At 45.0% G+C, this 21,134-nt stretch overlaps 1 protein-coding gene across 1 annotated transcript in view; it reads left to right on the top strand.

Moving 5' to 3' along the window:
• Positions 1-6,475: 6,475 nt before the first annotated feature.
• Positions 6,476-21,134, top strand: part of TNFRSF12A (TNF receptor superfamily member 12A) — a 35,594-nt gene continuing 20,935 nt past the window's right edge. The window contains exons 1-2 of the mRNA XM_029606931.1: positions 6,476-6,627; positions 11,087-11,188. Of these exons, the coding sequence (XP_029462791.1) occupies positions 6,549-6,627; positions 11,087-11,188 (181 nt within the window). The 5' untranslated portion in view covers positions 6,476-6,548. The remainder of the gene's footprint in view (positions 6,628-11,086; positions 11,189-21,134) is intronic.

The raw sequence follows: 21,134 nt of genomic DNA, 5'->3' as shown, positions 1-21,134 counted from the left end.
TCTTTGATATGTGAAAATACATTTTCAAAGCTAGTAGGTTAGCTTTCCAAATCTTCAACTCTGGAACTAAAGCAGTGGTGAACCTCTGTAGTAAGGCTCGATGGGTGAGCACAACATCCAAAAGTCAAAGTTTCTCTCATGTACTGATCAAAGTTTCCAGAAACCAAAGTAATTCCTTGTGTTTACTGATTCTCCATCTATAGTAATTCCTTTCTTTTTCACATTTGAACCATATATTTTCAGGGTTTCATTCACTGCTTCAAGCAAACTGTTGACTGCATTTTGCTCTGATGAATGCATTAGTAGGAAAGAAGTGCTCAGATGTCTAGTTAGCATTGTAAGTTTATAATTGATAACTTTCTTATCTTGAATTTGTTTGCTGACCCTGCTATCAATTCAAATACCAAACATTTTTCCAAGTCTTTTTAGCTCTATGGCATTGGTGCACTCAGACATTTCTTGGTACTAGACAGTACTCTTATAATGTAGGTTAGAAGATGCAGGATTAACTAACTACTGGTAGTTCAGCCTGAATTTTTCATGATACATAAGACACACTAAACATAGAGCAGCAAATGTGGTCAAGGCTCTAACTGGCCAGAAATATGCAGACACTATCATAAGGAATCTGATACTTTCCGAATGTTGTGTCTTCAGATTTTCAACTATGGATGCTTATCAACTGTTTGGCAACCAGATTTGTTAACTTAAAGACATTTTGTAGCAGCTTGTTGAATTTCTGAATGTTTCCATTTTGCATTTCTTTTAGAATTTAGTATTATACATAACACATGCCTTGATTTGTCCTCCTGCTTCATAGATCTGTCTCCTCTCAATCGCAGGAACAGGATGGTTTGGCATAGGGCAGCAGGCTTGCACTCTCATTTCAGTCAATCCCTGGCCCTACTGACCCTTAGAGCTCCCTGTTTTGTAAACCTAGGTCAAAAGAAGTTTGGCTGCTTTCTTGGGAGTAAAACCTTGTAGTGGTGGCATGTTCTTACGTGCAGGCCATTTCCATAAACTGCAGGTTAGAAAAGTAAAGAGAATCGGACTTCCGATGATGACGTTACCTTGAGAGGGAGCCAATGTGCAAAATCCTGTACACATTACAGATTTAACCACTTGATTTGGGTTACACATATCTTTTTTAAAACCTCATTTCATGGACAATTTCATTTTCAAAAAATCAGATGAGATGTCAACTAGCCCCAAGAGGATGGCGGTAGATAAAAGCTATGGTGTGCTGGAGGACAAGATGGCGATGGAGAGTCCGCAGGCCTTGGAGGGTACATCTTTTGCCCTTATAAAAGAATTGACCTGGGCTGTAATCGTGGTGATGACTGACCAACTGCAAAACCTGCAGTCCTCAATGGATGAGTTAAAAGATAAATTTGAGCAGTATGCCACAGCATTTAGAGATCTTGGGAATCATGTTGATATGAACGAATCACGATTGGATAACAACAATTCTGCTCTGGCGTTGCTCCAATCTTGTTGCGTCCATCGGTTGCAGATGGCTGCAACCACTCTGCCTTACCTCTTTTTCTCCCCTTTTTCTCTCTCTGGGCAAGATGGCTGTCTCCGGTGCCGAATGCCGTGGGCCTCGGGGTTCTCTGACCAGCATGGGCGTCCCCATCCGCCATGCTCACTCCCGTGGCTTCCTAGGGCGCGAGCTCGCACATCTCTGACGCTCAAATACACATCATGGCGCGAACCTCTGGGGCAGCCCCACCGCATGACGTCAGTACCTCCGGGTATAACTAGCCTCCACTTCCGCTACCTAAACGAGTTAGCAAAGACTTCGCTTCGCTACTCTGCCTGCCTCTGAATACAAGTCGCTGGAGTTGAAGCCCAGGAGCAGGGCCGAAACTCCCAGACTTGAGAAATATCTCTAAGCCCTGGTGCTCCCTTAACCCCAGATCCACCAACGGGGAAAGGAGGAGGACAATTTACATTTTCTGATACTAATTTGAAATTGGCCCTGTTAACATCTCCTGAGGAAAGAGGAGTAGTGGGGTTAGAATTCCCACCACAGAATCTAGAATCTCAGGTTATTATGGACCAGAAATTGGAACTTAGTACTATGTCTGACTCTAAAGGAAAAGAGTTGGAAGGAGTACAAGGGAACGCATTGTCTGGTATACCTATTATACTTCCTTCTAACTTTACTTTGGAAGGGATTGGTAAAATGGTTTATTTAATGCAAAAGTCTATAAATGATTTGTCAAAAATGGTTCAAGAAAGTTTGAATAATAGTAAGATCTTACAATCTAGAACAGAAAAATTAGAAGAGAAAGTTGTTAATATAGGTCAGAGAGTTGAAGGGGTAGAAAAAGTTCAGTTGAATTTGATTAAATCTGAAAAGATGCAATCAAATAAAATTGAACAATTAGAAAATCAAATTAAAAGACCTAATTTACGTGTTTTAAATTTTCCTAGGACCCATTTGTTGTCACCTAGAGAGCTTTTCAAGAGTTATCTTGTAAAAGTATTGAAATTTTCGGAAGGATCGTTACCTATAATAACTAGGATATATTACATTTCCCAAAAAGTTGTAAGTAATGATTTATTAACACAGGGACATGGTGAACAGAAAGATGATACTGATTTATCTGAACTTGAAAAATCATCTGATATGGAAATTAAATTGCGTGCCACTTTGCTAGTACAATTTGCTGACCTTACTCAGAGAGATACTATTCTTAAATTATATTTCAAAAATCAAGATGCCAAGTTTCATGGTTTTTCAATCAGGATATTCCCTGATGTTTCTTTAAACACGCAAATAAGAAGAAAGGAATTCCTAACTATGAAAGAAAGGGTTATTCAGAGAGGAGCCAAATTCTTATTGCGTTTCCCATGTAAATGTGTTATCATATACCAGAACGCAAGATATGTATTTAGTTATGCAGAACAATTGCGTTCATATCTTGACTCCTAAATTTTCACCTCTTAGGGGAGAATGTAAATGTTTAGACACGGCTGAGACACAATTCTTACTATTTCATAACGTTATGAATATATTGCTCCTTTATTTCTTTACAGTTAGGTTCTATAATTACTGTTATAGATTATTTTCTTAGGTAACACAAATGAATATGCAGTAATTTTATGTTATTCATTCTTTTGTGTAGTTTAGATGTTATGTGCGCATAGATTGTGTGTATCTTTATTAAAAAATGTAAAGTTTAATAAAAAAAAACAAACCATCAATCATAATAGTAAAAGCCATACTAATACAAAGAATAAATATTTCAGAACAGCTGACCAATAGAATAATATTATATAATTGAACTCATATAACATTTTTTAAAAAGTTCCTAAAACCCAATAAAATATTTCAAAACAGCAGACACATCAAATAATATCCAGTAATAATTAATACTATTAAGAATTTTAAAATCCCCTGCTCTCCATATTGAGAACGTTTCCCAGTCATTCTGAGGTTCTTGGAGGTAGGAGGACTGCATACAAACTGTCCACTTCTCTATCATTTAGTCACACTCTAACACAAATATATTCATTCTCACACACATGCAAATGCTCTCTCTCTCTCTCACACACACACACACACACATTCACATTCTCTCTCTCGCACGTTTGCTCACTCACACACATATGCTCATGCTTCTTCACCTCCAGAATGCACAAGTAGCAGCAGCAGCATCCACCTTCAGCCCACACAGCTGCCAGGACTCCTCCTCTTTCCTCCCACGATGCAGGCCAACGCTGCTTCTGATCCTTTGCTCTGGCCACGGGGAGCGATGCTGCTCCTGCTCCTTCGGGCTGCGGCAATCGCATCTCCTTCTTTGCACCTGCGCAGGCCCATAAGACACAACTTCCTCTTCCAGGCCCACATGGGAGGGATGAACAAAGAATCACAGCCGTTGCAGTCCTGCCACTGCTGCGCCAGCTTCAAATGTGTGGCACTCTATGAGGCTACCTAGTCCGCTTAGTGCTTCCACTGGCCCCGCTCTCTCTCTCCCAGTCACACACACACCTCTATAGGGTCGCTCCTTCTTTACTTTTTCCCATCCTTTCCCTCTCACTCCCACCTCACTCGTATTGCTTTCCCCTTCCCTCTTACACACACTCCCTCCCCTTTCCTCCCCTCCCTTCTCTCTCACCCCTTCCATCCATCCTCTGCCCATCGAGAGTATTCAGAATGCTGCTGGCCCAGGGACAGAGAACAGCCATGACACGGCCACTGCTAAGGCTACCGTTTCCTTCCATCCCCTTTCATTCACTCACTCCCCTCGCTCTTCTGTTCCCTCCCGTCCCACTCACTCACTCACCCCCCTCCCTTCCGTTTCCTCCCTTCCCTTCTCACTCTCCCCCTTTCCACTCACTCAGCCTTCTATCCCATCCCGCTCCCCCCCCCTTCTCTTCTCTACCCTCCCTTCTCTTACCTCACACATCCCACCTCCCGCCCACCGGGTCTTCTTTTTCTCCTTGCCCACGGGGTGTGGGAACTCTGCAGGCAATGTCACCCTATCATGCTGCCGCCGGGATCTTCTTCCCTGTAGCTATATCACTATTCGACGCCACCGCTGCTGGGGTTTTCATTCTGCCTGCGGGGCGTGGGGGCTCACTGAACCCTGCTGCCCCACATCTTGCATCCGGATGCAATCACCACAGGGGTTTTATTGAAGGCCCTTTCTGCCACCCCAAAATCTGGCCACCTCATCCTGCCTGGACGATAGAGCCGCCCCTGCCTTGGGGGAGTCACTGATGTCCGGAGGGATTGGTGGAAGGCAGCTGTGAAACTGTGGCTCTGACTGGGCTCCTGGAAGGGAGAAGTTGTTGTTTCCCTCTCCTTTCCAACTAGTGCTTGGAGTGGGTTCTGTAGGGATCCCGCCTGTGGCCAGATCCAGGAAGAGATTTCCCATTCCAAGGTCCAAAGGATTGAACTGCTCTGGAGAGGATGGGACTCAACCAGGTAAACTGCTACCATGTGTTCAAGGGAGAAGATTTTCCTGACTTCAAGGGGTTTAAGTGAGGCAGAAACCTTTCGGAAAGTTAGGATAGGTCCCTGCAATTTTCCCCAACTACTCAAGCAGTATGAGCCCTCCTGTGCTATTCCTTTACTAATTACCTGGAGCTTTGTTGAAAAATATTTTTAGAGATTGTTTTTCTTATCTGCTTGTATTTTGAACTGCCTTTGCATTTTTTGTTTTGCTGGATTATTTATGGATTTTCAGTACACTTAAGTTTTTTGGGTTGTTTTTTTTTTTTAGCACAACACTTGATGTGAGGACTGTTTATTTTTGGAATGACTGGGTGTAATGCCTAGGGCCCTACAGGTCAAGCCTGTCCCCATAGCAGAGATCAATGTTGTTTTATTTTTTTCCCCAGATGCAGTTATGAGTTGCTAGTGCTCAGCAGTCTTTTGGCTCTCTGTGAAGGTGGGTGGAGGGCGTTTCATTGAAATATATTCTTTCCAGATTGCTGAAAAACTTTCTTTTTAATGCAGTGCTAATAAACCTTCCTGACAAGCCATGGGTGCTTAATGGGGGCTAATCAAATGTACATCTAAATATTGTAATGGGCTTGATTGGCAGTAAACAATTTTTTTAAAATATCAATAGGATTGAAAAATCTTGACTTTGCTAGGTACCACGTGTATAAAAAATGTGCTAAGGTTGCATCTCAGAACAACTAAAAGTGACACGTTTTTGCTGGCCTATGTGCGCTCCAGATACCCGGCCTTTTACAGGGGGGGGGCTCCATCTTATACTTCGCCGCCCCTGGAGCCACCGCCTGCATTTCGTTTCCCCCTAGGGGCCGATGGTGCACAGCCGACCCCACCATGTCCCCGGAGCCCGTCAAACACGGAGGACTGTGACGCGGGTAATCGTTTGTTTAACACGGACTATGTAACGTGATTCAGTATGAAACTATTCTGTAAACCACAGACATAAACCAGTGATGCAAATAATGTACACCAGATCTGGAGAGTTAGAGGAAAAATGAACACTAAATATCTATCCGTATGAAACATGGCCCCTTGGATCCGCTCTTGTTGACTTAACAGACTCGAAAGGGCGTCGCCCTCTAAAGCTGCATCTGTGATTCCATCCAGGTATTTGATCTGTCACCCCGGATAATCATTCATAAGTACATTCCTGCTATGAGCGTTAATACCGGCCTGGAATTATCTCACGAATAAATGGACAAGTTAGGCTTTCATTCATACATTCAAGCCTCGCTGTTTGTTCATACAAAAAAGGGGAGGGGGAGCCCTTCCTGTTATTAAATTGCTTTGGATACTTTTTTTTTTTTTGGTTGTTCTTATGTGGATTTCTCAAGAGTTCAGCGCCAGAGTCCCAGCCGCCAGGTTTCAGTGTTTTGTGTCCTGGTGGTTGCCCCTAGTTACAGCATAGCTCCACCTTTCCTGCCGCCTCCTACTCCGTGGGCGGATTTAATTAGGAAAAAAAAAAAAAAACCAGAAGAGTTTTCTTTTTGAAAGGGAGCCTGACTCATTCATTCTCGCGCACTGGCCGAGGAGCCCGGCGGCTTTAGCTCTCTCCCCTCTCAGGCTGCTCAGAATGCTGCTGGCCCGGGGGCTGGGAGCGGCCCTGCCTCTGCTACTGCTTCTGGGGCTGGCCGGGGCGGAGCAGGCAGCAGGTAAGAGGGTGAAGGACCTTAGTGGCCAGGAGTGAGGCATTTCATGAGAGGCTGGCATACTATATATATATATAGGACTGATGAGAGGCTGGCATACTATATATATATATATATAGGACTGATGAGAGGCTGGCATACTATATATATATATATATATATATATAGGACTGATGAGAGGCTGGCATACTATATATATATATATATAGGACTGATGAGAGGCTGGCATACTATATATATATATATATATATATATAGGACTGATGAGAGGCTGGCATACTATATATATATATATATATATATATATATATATATATATAGGACTGATGAGAGGTTGGCATACTATCTATATATATATATAGGACTGATGAGAGGCTGGCATACTATATATATATATATATAGGACTGATGAGAGGCTGGCATACTCTATATATATATATATATAGGACTGATGAGAGGCTGGCATACTATCTATATATATAGGACTGATGAGAGGCTGGCATACTCTATATATATATATATATAGGACTGATGAGAGGCTGGCATACTATATATATATATATATATAGGACTGATGAGAGGCTGGCATACTATATATATATATATATATATATATATATATATATAGGACTGATGAGAGACTGGCATACTATATATACAGCAATAATCTAATGTTTATATTACTTCAGCTTTATGTTTCCAAGTTGTGTTCTAAGTTGATCTTAGTTGTTTTTCCCAATAGATTGTACTTTATTATATATTATCCGTTCATTATTTCGATATGTTCCATGTAAACCGCCTCCCCGGCGATAGTTATTTCTGTTAAATGTGAACCAGAGTGATATGTATTGTATACAGGAACTTCCGGTATATAAAAACCAAAAATAAAATAAATAAATATATAGGACTGATGAGAGGCTGGCATACTATATATATATATATATATATATATAGGACTGATGAGAGGCTGGCATACTATATATATATATATATATATATATATATATATATATATATATATATATATATATATATATATATATATAGGACTGATGAGAGGCTGGCATACTATACTATGAAAATTCTTGACTTTGCTAAGGACGACGTGTAGCAAAAATTTGCTAAGCTGGCATCTCAGAGCAACTAAAAGTGGAAAGTTTCTGCTGGCCTATGTGTGTGTGTGTATATGTATGTATGTATATATAATTATTATTCACACACAATGCCGTCTGTTTACGTGTGTGTATGTGTGTGTGTGTGTTTTAATGTTTGTGCTTCTCTGTATATGTATGCCTGGATCTGTGTGTGTCTATATTTCTAGTAGTGTATATTCGTGTGAATTGTCACACCAGAAATTGCTGAAGGGCTTTCTTTCTGGCTCCCGTTACGTCTTTTATTTCTTCATGTCTTTGTGTATGTATACCCGTAAAGAAAAGGAGACCTTGTGGAGTCTGCCCCATTTACTGCTCCCTCTGTGCCTCCCCTTCCCAGGAGGCTCCTGGTGGGCTTAGAGTATGTGCACCTCGGAGATACTGGGGGAAGAGAGAGGTGCCTGAGAAACGATTAAGGCAAACTTGAGATCCAGAGCATGTTTGCAGTATGGCCCAGGCGCTAAGGGCTAGGTTTTGTGAATGGAGCTCAGCGGCGTCAGCCTGGGACGCCCTGTCTGCTGAGACCTTTCTGATTGGTTGCAAGACCTAAGTCTGCAAGCAGGGGGCTGGGCAACGATGCTGACTGACAGTGGACATTTGGGCAAAAAGTTCACGGAAGACAGACCTGCTTGTGATCACTCACATGCGGGTTTTCTGTTATATCCTTCATGTTATCCCACGCGCAAATATGCTGCAGTCTCTCACTCCCACATCCCTCCTGCTATCCTCTTCCATGAATTGTGCACGTAGCTTTGTTCATGTTGTATAAGCATGCATCTGTAGGTTTGAGTGTGACTCTCCGTGTGTGTGTGTAAATGTCACATGTAGAGTGGGAGAGTCTGTAAAATCTTGAGGGATCCATTCTCTGGAGGGAAAAGAAGGGCAGTACTTGTGCTGCCTTCACTAGGACAGGGAGGAGGCTGACACTGCCGGACCTGTCCACTTTCCCTCACCCACCTCCACCGCTCAAGAAGGGCACCTGCCTGGGACCGCTGACTTCACTTCAACACTATGCCCAGACTAATCAGTTTCTCCAGAATGCAGTCAGGAGACGCATGGCCAGCTGCCCAGGGAGGGGGTGGCTACAGGGGCGGAGAGCTGAGTGCCTAGGGAGTGAGGTATTCCCGAGTTCAAGGCTGTGGAGGGTGACTCACCACATCTGCGAGACAGGGAGAGTGCCTGCACACACCACCGATTGTCGTCAGCACAGGGCAGGAAGGGAGGGGGGCCCAGCGAGCAGGAAGGAGAAGCTGTCTGCATTTCACAATCCTGGAATTCACGTAAAAGCCAGAGAGGCCTGTGGGAGAGGCTTTATAGAAGCTAATTGCCCGGCCTGGGTGTGCGGCCCAATTTCTAAGGATGTGAAATGTGAAAGCAGTAGCACGACTAAGCAGCCACACTACCCCAACTGCGGGTGCTGTGCTGTGGTGTGAGGGAAGCTTCCACTCCTGCGGCCTGTATACGGGGGGGGGGTCCGTCCTTTTCAGTTACTTTATTTTTCCTGGCAATTTATCAGTGTTTATTATAGCGAACAAAAATGAGGGAGAATGTGTGGGGAAAAAAAGAAAGATACCGATAAATTGCCAGGAAAAATGAAATAACTAAAAACAAAGGTCCCTATGCCTGTTCTGTAGTGGGGCAGTGTATGGTGTTTAAACTTGAGCAGTTCCGTACTTGTTTGGCGGGGGAGTTTTAAGTTCAGCTTGAAAAAGCTTCCTCTGATTTATGCTGGAAGTGGCACTTTAAGTTGACCCTAGGCCAGGGCCTGCCTGCTGAGCTGCCTTTGCATAACCACTGGTGATGATGAGAAAGAAGTACAATCTGCCACTTGCATAGCTTTGCCAGAAATTAAAAGGGGGTTTGTAGCCCAAAATAATTTTAAAATAATTTTAGATCAAAAGTATCCCAAATTTTTCCCTCTTCAAAAATACAATGGCTCGAGTCCCCCTCAGAAGTTCCGAAAGAGCAAGGGGAAGGAGTCCCTCTGAAAATGCAGGTTTTCCTGACTCTCTCTCAGCAGGTGCAGGTTACTCTAAACATTTTCCGCACAAAGGGGAAAATAACCCCTCACCCAGTTGGGCATGAAATTGCCTAATCTGGCACCACTGCACAGGAATACAGGCCTTCCGCTTCTCCCTGGAAATAAGGACAGAGGAGTCCTTTCCCTTCCCAAGGAAGGTGAATTACCTGTCTGGATGCAGAGTGGAAAGGTAGGGGCAGCAAGCAGCTCCTTTGTATGTGTGTGGGAAGCTGGGGATGAGTCACCCATGCCTCAGGAATGTCGGAGATCAGCATTATTGGGGGGGGGGGGAGAAAGTTAGTTAGCCAGGAGAGATGCTATCTAGGGAGGGCTCTGACGCAAGGGCACAGGCAAAAAATGGAGGCCCAGTGGAGAGATTGTGAAAGACAGAGAGAGAGGGAGGTTAACTGAAAGGATTCTGCATGCTTTTCTGTAATTTACTGTAATAATGTAGCTTTAGGGAAAGAGATTGCAAAATCTGTCCTGATGGCAAAAATGTGCCCTTATTCCACCGATTTATTAAAAGGGGTTCCACAGTCTCTCCTTATGTTGAGGCAGATGTATATCTCATCCTTCCCTACTGTCAGCTGCACATTGGCTCATGTAAAGCACATCCCTTCATTCCACAGATGTAGTGCTTTTTCTTCTGTTTATTACTCAGCTCTGAAGCCCACCCCTTAGCCCCCCAGCCTCATCTGCTCCTGACATCACTGCCTGAAAATATCTATTAGCCTTAGCACGGGGCCCAGAATAGTGATTAAGTAATCTACCCTTCAGCAGGACAGAAAAGAGATAATATATTATGTGTGCAGTCAGTGCTCTCTCTACCACTAGGGCCCTTACCTTATCCCTGAGGGATCATTACGATTCCCTGCCTCCGAGAGTCCCCCTCGCACACCAGTCCACCCTCTTCAAGCACACTGCGCCACTACAGTAAGCCCCCAACTGTTCCCAGAGAAGCCCTCCCCCCCCCAGCAGACATAAACACTGCTCCAACCCTGCCCGGAGCGGGATCCCCCAATCCTGGGAGTTAAATGTTTATTTTAAAGCTGTAGATTGTGTGGCATGGACTGTCACACAAATTGTAAGATTGTTAAGGCTAGACAGATTAGCTGTGAATCTTGTCTATATTGTATTTTATATTTGTTTTCCTTACTGCACATGAAAAACCTTAGCCTGTAAAAAAAATTTTTTTTTGTTTAAAACACTATAGATGGAAAATTAACACAACTGATTCAACAACATTCTTTTCTTGTCTGTCCCTTTCTCTTTGTCTCACCCACAATCTCAGATTCTACGTGTCAGAATGGGAAATCCTGGAGCTCGGACCTGGGGAAATGTATGGACTGCTTTTCCTGTAAAAAGTCTCCCAAGGGTGATTTCTGTCAGACGTGTAAGTATAAAACATTCTCTGGAGGATTTCCATACAGCCGCTTTTACCTCTGCAGTTTCTAGTTTTCTCCACTGCTCAACAGTCTCAGCTTCAGTTCACAGTTCAAGCACTGCAAAGGTTAGGAGAGCTGGGCCCCAGCTGCCTGCTTCAGGCTTCTGCTCCATAGGCTGGGCATCCTGCAGAGGGTGTGAAACCCGGGAAGAAGTAAGGAGAGAGGCCATCGATGGTGGATCCCTAGTGAGGGCCAGACATGGGATAGAGGCAGCTGTGTAAAATGCAGCTCACTTACTGGCACAGGAAAGCACCTCCCTTTCTGTAGAAGTAGTACCAAAAAGGCATCCAGTTATAAATTGTAAATTTATATGAGAAATAATTGCAAAATAAAAAATCTCCCACACCAAAAGCCTCACTCTTTGTCCTCCATTTTCCTGGAGGCTGGAGGAGAACTATCTCATGAGACATTTGGGTGTATATATATATATATTATTTATTTTTATTTATTATTTTTTATATACCAACATTTATATATATGTGTGTGTGTTTTTGTTTTATATATATGTCTGTTTTGCTGCTTTCATTGTTTTCCCGCTTGAGATCCTCTGAGCTGTTAAAGCAGACCTGCCCTTTGCTCAGGCTGGAATCACTGGGGTTGATCCATCCCTGCTCTTTGGGTTCTGGGGGGTTAATATATGGAGATATTCCATTTTGCTGAATAACAGCGTTTGTAAAAGGGATGTTTGTGAAACATGGCATGTTAAAATATTTGGTACAGATCCAAAAAAAAAAAAAAAAGGATTTGGGCTATACAAGTGAGAGAACCACTACAGACACTACAATAGTCCACAAGAGCATATTCTTCTGCACATTTACAGTGTTTGTTTTTGTTCCCCTCCTGGAGTCTTCCTACCCACATAAGATTACTTCAGATCAGTGCAGGTCCCTTGCTGCAGCAGCAGAGTTCTAATGGGAATGATTTTGTTACTCTTCCTCTCGTGGAAAAATTGGCAAACCTGACTGAAAGAAGTGGTGCCAGTTTTTATCACATGCCATAAATGGGAAAGGCGACAAAACCTTCTGACCTGTGAAAACTACTGCTCGCACTTGAGAAACGACTCTTAAATGGACGGTGCTGTTTCCTCCACAGCAGCAGTTCATGGCCTTTGGCTTTTTAAAAGCACCTCGCTTGACACAGCTTCTCATTAATCACATGTGCCTCACCTTCATATCCTCTCTTACACTACTTGACCCTACATTATACACATGCAGCCATACTTATCATTCATGTGGATACAGTTATACCCACAGGAAATGAGGCCACCCAGTACATGTACATAACAATTAAATATCTCACTGAAAATACATATAATGAATTTAAGAAGAGAAAAAGCCCAGGTGGGAGCAGCCAGATCCCTTTCTTCATATCTTGTGGGGATGGGGGGGTTCTTCCTCTCCTCTGTCCAGCATGTGATGGTGGTGTTGGGGGGGGGGGGGGGGGGGGAGCCAATCAGATAATGCTCCACGGAAAATAACATATGCAGGAAGTGGAAAGTGTGCCAGTGGCAGCATTTACAGCACCACATCAACAAGGGCTGTCAGTTCTACTTTAAGGTACCTTACATTCATTTACTGAGGGGGAAAACCTGCACAGGAGTCGGGCCCTTTAGAGGCAGCTGCATGGGCTCTCTGTATTCCACAGGAGACATCACACGAGGAAAGAAGAAGGAGGCGGAGTGGTTATCTTTCATGACCATACATGGGAAGAGAAAGCAATGTAACTAAAGGCAGGAGAGATGCACCCAGGACCTGCCTTCCCACTGTATCAACGGTAAACAGTGCCCAAAACACAGAATCAAAACTACAGTATGGCAGGTACATCCCTCCTTTGTACCTGGGTATAAGCAGCTTAATAAATACATTCTATACAATATTTGTCACACTAGCCTGCCAGACGGGACACAAAGCAGACTTGCAACCATACACACATTCCTCCATGCAAAAGAGAGTCACTGGGGCATTCTTGCACACACATCGATCACGCCTAAGAGTACACAAAGGGCACACTGAATCCATCAGCAAGGGGTGAGAAACCTAACCTAACTTGGCACAGCTGAAAGCCATTGCGTGCTGATTTTCTCAGAGTGAGCAGCACCCTTTATAAAAGGGGCAGCAGTCAGTCTTAAGGCTTCTTTTTTCATGCCATGGTTACTTGTATGCCTTACTAAATGCACTATCCCTGTACAATGCAGAAGAAATGGGAGGGAGGCAGGAAGGGTTTTCTGTCCCATAGTTCACTTTCCTCATGTGACCGATGAATGAGGTAGCCAAATTTCCTGGGTCTTGCCAATTATGGCATATATATAAATTATGGCATATCTACCTTATAAATGGCCTGTGACCGACGGCCCGCAAATGCGCAGTAGAGCGCAGCTCTACTGCGCATGTGCGGGCAAGGATGTCGATCAGAAAAAAAAATGGCGGTGGGGCCGCAGGAGCGGGAGGAGAAGCAGCGGCGCCGCGCGCGCGCGCGGTGCCGCTGCTTCTCCTCCCCAGATCTGCCGGCAGATCTCAGGGGGGGGGGGGTGTCACTCCCGCGCCCCCCCCACCGAGATCTGCCGGCAGGAGCGGGAGGAGTTAATGGAGCCGGGTGAGGGTTGCGGGAAGTCGCGCTTACGGCGCCGGGAGGAAATGGAGGTGGGTGAAGGGAGGGACTGAGTGGGAGGGAGGGAGAGGGGGACTGAGTGGGAGGGAGTGAGGGAGAGGGGGGACTGAGTGGGAGGGAGTGAGGGAACTGAGTGAGAGGAGAGGGAGGGTGGGGAGGAGTGGGGGAGGGGGGTGGTGAAGAGTGAGGGGAGAGAGAATGAGGGGGAGGTGAGAGACAGAGGGATGTAGCCCGTTTTAACGGGCTTTACGGCTTGTATATATATAAATGAGTATAGCTGCAGTGGACAAGCTCCCCATGAAATCCCGTGGGATAACTGTTGCAGAGATGGACTCCATAGATGGGGGGGAGGCTCCATTTCCCACTGCTCCCTACCCTTTCTGCCCTGGGTTGAGGTGTTTAATATTGTTGTGAAATGTCAGACCCTGAATACATGGGAGGAGCTGATTTTGTATGTTCTCAGTAAGAGAAAGACATGTTTTGATATCTGAGCTACCACCGTTATACTTTTATGCGCAGGAGAACTGTTTTATAAATGAAGGTAGAATACATAGACAAGGCCTTTTGTTATGTTAGACCTGCTGTCCTTCCATACTAGTAGTTCATAATGATGTGTGCCTTCCCAATGCAGTACCATTTTTTTTTTTTTGTCAGGACAAAGAAGTTTTCTATATTTATTACTGCCACTCTTTTCCCCAGTGTTTCCTATGGAACAGGGGTGTATTAGCATTTCAGTTTACAATTACTGTATATGAGATTAAGCAGTAATTGATATGTGGACTAATTTCTTATTTATTTGGATTTCTAACTGGCCTTTTCCCATTTAAGCCGAAGGTGGCTTACAGCAAAGGTAAATACAGCATAAAAAAAAAGTGAAAAACAATCATAACAAGTATTTTAAAATACTCTTAGACAAACAACATTAAAAAAATATTAATATAATAAAAAAGATAACAATTTCCATTAGTGGAACATAAAATAGCTACCTTAAAAAAAGAAAAAAGAAAAAAACCCCAGTGCAAGCAATTTAATTATTGACCCCCTATAAACTCCATGGGTATGTTTTACCCAATGGGGCTTGCACTAATAAAGAAAAAAATAAATGCATACTTTTGCTTTGATTATTGCCACAGGAAACTGAGATTTGCACCTGCTTTTGCTGCAGTTACTTTTTCTGGACAAAATAATGCAGATAGTTTTGAAAATCCCAAACTACGCCTATTGTTATCTCCCCTACCCCCAGGAATGCCTCTGGATCGTAGAACAACAAGCAGACACTTACCCACATTGAGGGTGGGCAGCTTTCAAAATCCGATTTCGTGGGTAAAACGCTGCTTTACCCACAGAAATGTCTTTTACTTTTGCCCATGCCACACCATATATACTTGTTAGAGCGCGCGCGGGCGCGGTCGTCTCGGGCGGGTGGTGAGCCCTTGGGCCACGGCAGGACCCCAGGAGGAGCCCAAGGCCACACCGTGGGAGGTGAGCTGAGCAGGCATGGTGAGCCAGGCAGGCAGGAACAGAAGCAGGGAGTCCGACCCTCAGCCGGACCTGCATGCCCATGGTAGCCAACACGGGGAAGTTGACTAATGAACGGTCCTCCGACTGTTCCCGGCCCTTTCGGACCTGCCGCAGGGAACGGCAATGGGCAGCAGGCCGGACAGAGGCGAGGGCAGACAGAGTCCTTAAACAGAAGACATCAGACGGGGCAGAAGCAGGCTGAAGCAAGACGGAGACATCAGGACAAGGGCTGAAGCGAGACACAGGAAAGGCCCAGGCGAGCAGGAACTCCGATGCTGGGATACTCACATCCGAAGCCCCCTCGGCTGGCAGACGCTCAAGAGCCCGTGGGACGAATCCCTCCTGTTGGCCACCCCAGGGCCCAACAGGACAGAAGGCTCAGGAACCAGGTCAAGGCAGAGACAGGAAGACATCCGGGCAAGGGCTGAAGCAGACACTGTAGACAAGGCTGGACGGAAACATTGCACTGTCCATCAGGGCGCCCTACTCAGCCCACCCGTGGGACTGAGTCGCGGACCACCCTGTCCCAGACGCGCCCTACACAGCCCAGGAAGGCTGGTCGCGGACCACGCTGAGAAGGAGGGTGCAGGGAAGACCCAGGCGAACAGGAACTCCGATGCTGGGATACTCACATCCGAAGCCCCCTCGGCTGGCAGAAACAGGAGCAGACATCAGGCAAAGACACTGGACTAGGAACCATGGAAGACCTGGATCAGCACAGTTACAGCCAACTGTAAGGCCTGATCCGAAGGCCGAAGACAAGCAGGAGTCAGAGTCACGGACCGGAGTCAAGGCAGGCTGAAGACAAGCAGGAGTCGGAGTCACGGACCGGAGTCAAGGCAGGCTGACGACAAGCAGGAGTCGTAGTCACGGAGGACCTGGATCGGGAGAGGCCACAGGCAACTGTGTAACCCAATCCGAAGGCCGAAGACAAGCAGGAGTCAGAGTCACGGACCGGAGTCAAGGCAGGCTGAAGACAAACAGGAGTCGGAGTCACGGACCGGAGTCAAGGCAGGCTGAAGACAAGCAGGAGTCGGCATCACGGACCGGAGTCAAGGCAGGCTGACGACAAGCAGGAGTCGTAGTCACAGAGGATCGGGAGAGGCCACAGGCAACTGTGTAACCCAATCCGAAGGCACCAACACAGTGAACAGAAAGTCCTTAAATACTGGAGGTAGAAGGCAACTCCCTGGGAGGAGCTTGCCAGGACCGCCCACCGCTGGTCCTATAACTAGGGTAGAGAGCTGCGGGCCAGCCCCTAGGGAAGGGCGTCGCCCAACAGGAAGTCCAAACACTGAGGCTGCAAGCCACCGGCATGCCTCAGGAGCAGCTAGGCCTCTCAGGCCCTGGAGCAAGTCCTGGATGATGCGCAGGCGAGGCCCTGGCTTCAGAGCGGCCTCTGGAGGAAGGTAAGAGACCTCCTGCAGCGCAGCAGCAGGGGGGATCGCAACATATACTTAAATCAGATGTACAGTATAACCATAAAACAGTGGAAAAAGAATATAAGACCTAAATTAAACCTGGATGCTCATTAAACCAGAAAATAAATAAAATACAGTTTCAACCGGAAGGTTAAAAAAATCTTGCTGAATGACAAGAAGATTCGGGTTAAATTACTATCGACTTGTACAGGAGCCCTAAAAGCAGCCAATGGAGAAATGGCTATCAAGTGGTACAGAATCTCTTCAGATGGCACTGAGGTTATGCACATGTGTTAAAAGCCAGGTTCCAGGTTGTTTTCCCTCACTGAGGCTGAATAGGAACCTGGTGAGAGTAGGACAAGTTAGGGTGCAGCTCAGCAATTCTGTTTCCAAGACACATCTTCTGCCAGATTTAGAGTTTAAAAATATTTCCAGTCTTTACGCAAATTTACCGGTAGCTCCTGACCAGTAACTTCTCCTCCTTTTGGTGACCTCACCAAACAAGTATGCGGTATTTGTTCAAGAGGTCATATGGAGGAAAACAGGCACAATCAATATTCACATTGCAGTGTTTTTAAGAGATAATTAACTAGTGCGGTCCGTCTGTCCTGGGGCCAGTCGGGTTTTCAGGATCTCCACAATGAATATGCATGAGAGAGATTTGCATGCACTGCAAACTGATCTCATGCCTATTCATTGTGGATATCCCAAACATTTACTCTGCTGGTGGTCCCCCAGCACAGGTTTGGGAACAACTGAATTAGTGAAAGCAGAGAATATTACAAGACTCCCACTGTTCAGCAGGTTGAGCTATTCCATTAAAATGCTCTTCATCTTACCTGTTCAAGTGGAGCTAATCTCATGTGGTGAGCATGCTCTGTGCACTTCCTCTGCCCTAATTCAGATGTTGCTGACAGCAGAGCAAATCTGCATGTCAGAAAAGGGATAATTAGCTCACGCATATTATAATGAAGTGGATGTATTACACACCAGGGGGTGGGGTTAGGCCAAAAACCTTGCATAAATAAACCTCATTTGGGATTTCCCAGCAGCATGGGGCTTCTTGGCAGGATACAATGGCAATTTTAATTTACCCTGTTAATATCTGTCTTGTCTGAATAGAAATAAAGATTAATAAATGAAAAAAAACATAAGGTGAGGTTTTTTTGTTTGGTTGGTTTTTTTTTTGACCCACATAAGACACTTCTTGACTAGCTTGCAAGAGCTACGCTCACATACCTCCAAGAGGGAACACGTTTTGGGATTAGACCACTGCATCAATGACCTTATGATCAGGATATGAATAGGGAAATTCAGAATCATCCAGTAGTGCAAGACATTTGAAGTTAAAAAGTATCAGACTCTTCAAAACTAACATGTTACGTTTGGAAGCCTGTGGGAGATCTCTGCCGGCCGCAGCACTCGCCCCCAATACCACAAACACTGGGACTCCTCCTACATTACCGGATTTAAAGGTGCCATAGTGGGGAAAAGGTCTCAGCACTCTTAAATGACGCCACTGCCCTATAAAAGAAACCTCGGCGTGACCTTAGTTCACCTGAGCAATGGGTCTCCTGAATTCCTTGCAGAGCGTGTTGCCAGCGTTCCTGTGCCTCGTCTTGTCTTACAGTTCAGCCTTGCTGCTTCTCACCTTCCATTCCAGCCCCTTCCACACCTGCCTCGCCTTCCAGCCTAGTCTGCCTTCCTCATTCTTGTCAATGTTTCCTGAGTGTCCATGTCTCACTCGAATTGCTGGTTCGGATCTTGACCTCCTGCCTGGAACTGACTGCTCTTGTTTGCTGCCTGCCCTGACCTTGGCTCTCCTCTAACTTCCCTAAGCCTGCGGTCTCCTCTGTTTCTGGTGTGGCTCTGGACTGTAATTACCACCTCTGCCCCAGGGACCCGCCTAAGTCCTGCCGGCCGCCAGAATCCAAGGGCCCAACCTGCAGAGGAGGCAGCTGGTAAAGGTGAGGCTCCAGACTGTCCCTTTACAGGGCATGTTCGCCAGCTGCCAGCATAGACCTCGGGGGCTCGCCCTTGAGGCTGTGTCAACTACGCCACAGCGCTAAGGGCTCACACTCCCCATATCCATTGCATAACAAAAAAGGACTTCACAGAAACTTGGGCTTTTATAATTCGTTACCAGACATAAGATTCTCTTGTCTCTCTGCCAGCTTCTTATCGCTCTGCAAAGTGCAATAATAACTGCCCTCTCCTCCCCCCCCACAGCCCCCTCGTAACGTAAACTGTGATTCATTTTTAAGTCCCAGCAAACTTGTTTTTTGCTCTGACATCGTTTTATTTCAAGCCGATAAAGGAAGTTAACGTCCAGAAGCTAGTCAAGAAGTGTATTACATTTGTCCAATAGATAGGTGACCTTTTATTTCCATGCATTGAAGTGGATTAACACAGCAACCACGCTACTTTACCATGTTTGGAAAAACTAAGAAGGTGGAGCTTCTGACATGCTCTAAACTCATTTGCTTTATTAGCAAACCAAATGATGAGCACAGATCCTGGACTCCTATCACAATATGTTTTTTTTGCTTTCAGTATAGATTTGTCCAGTCGCGTGGCATGTGCTCTCTTTAAACAATGCTCCTTTGATTTCTAGTCCTTTTGTTTAGGCTCAGGCTTGACCAACTGTTTCCTATGCTTCACAATTGCTTGGTTTTGTTTCCTAGTGTAGTTTACAACATTGGATTGGACACTTCTTGAAAATTGTGAGGCATCACAGACGTTTGTGATAAATCTTTGAGTGTATTTGGTAGATTGCTGACGTATGAAGGATCTTCTTTGGGATAGATTGACCTTGTTACTTCTGCTAGCTCCATTATAAATATGGGTAGCTGTAGTCTAACCACATTTTCTTTACATATGGGAGATTCATTAGATAATTATTCCAGCACCATGGCAATAAAATCTTAAAATATCCTTCATTCCATGTGAAAGAGAATGAAAATAGCTGACCATGTGCTTATAAGATGGTCGCCGCATTGCAAAAAAGATATAGTTGCGATGGAGAAGGTACAAAGAAGGGCAACCAAAATGATAAAGGGGATGGAACAGCTCCCCTATGAGGAAAGGTTGAAGAGGTTAGGCTGTTCAGCTTGGAGAAGAGACGGCTGAGGGGAGATATGATAGAGGTCTTTACAATCATGAGAGGTCTTGAATGAGTAGATGTGAATCTGTTATTTACACTTTTGAATAATAGAAGGACTAGGGGGCATTCCATGAAGTTAGCAAGTAGCACATTTAAGACTAATCGGAGAAAATTCTTTTTCACTCAACGCACAATAAAGCTCTGGAATTTGTTGCCAGAAGATGTGATTAGTGTAGCTGGGTTCAAAAAAGATTGGATAAGTTCTTGGAGGCAAAGTCCATTAACGGCTCCTTAATCAAATTTACTTAGGGAATAGCCACTGCTATTAATTGCATCAGTGGCATGGGATCTTCTTAGTGTTTGGGTAATTGGCAGGTTCTTGTGGCCTGGTTTGGCCTCTGTTGGAAACAGGATGCTGGGCTTGATGGACCCTTGGTCTGACCCAGCATGGCAATTTCTTATGTTCTTATATAGATGTTTCTGCTGAGGAAGAAAGATGGTGGAAGATGTGAAGCAACTATGAAGTCTCTCTCTCTGCTTTGCACCAACCACAGGTATCTTGGATCCCAAGGACTGCTGATATTTTGCTTACAGCTGATCATTTTATTTTCTTGGTCTGGAGAATAGGAATGGGGAAAAGCACAGAGGATTCTTAGTTGCTAAAAGCATAGAGAGCAGAAAAGTAAACTAGCAACACATATTTAAGCATTCATAGCACTGTACTTGTCTGATTTCAACAATATGTTTTGGGCTGCCAAAAAATGTATGACAAGATCTATGAGGGAGTATATAGAAAACTCCCTCAGATTACATTAAAGGACTGGGCACAGTTCTCTCACCCAGTCCTCCTTAAAATCCAGACCCACAGGGAATCCTGGGTGAAGGGAGGAGCCCCGCACCAGAGTTTAATAACTCAGGACCTGAAAGGGTTAAGGATGCTGCTATTGCCCAAGTTATCACATATGGTGTCAGAAGTGGGATTTCTTGCCTAAGCAGAAAGCACAGGCATGCACCCACAGCTGCTTTAGAAGATAAAAACCTGAAAAGTTTGGGGTTTTTTCTCTTTGTCCTGGGTCCTCCCAGTTCCACCCAGCCAGCCTTCGCAAAACAGGCCAAGAGGGCTAGCCCTACCTATGTAGGCATGGGTCAAGCAATAAGTAAGATCCAGACACACCAGCAGTTTTTTTGTTTGTTTTTTTTTTTATTTTTCCCCTTTCCTTTCCCCAGAGAGGTACCGAGTTT

This window comes from Rhinatrema bivittatum, chromosome 6 (assembly GCF_901001135.1).
Source record: "Rhinatrema bivittatum chromosome 6, aRhiBiv1.1, whole genome shotgun sequence".
Taxonomy (NCBI): domain Eukaryota; kingdom Metazoa; phylum Chordata; class Amphibia; order Gymnophiona; family Rhinatrematidae; genus Rhinatrema; species Rhinatrema bivittatum.
This window is presented reverse-complemented; position numbering and strand designations above follow the sequence as displayed.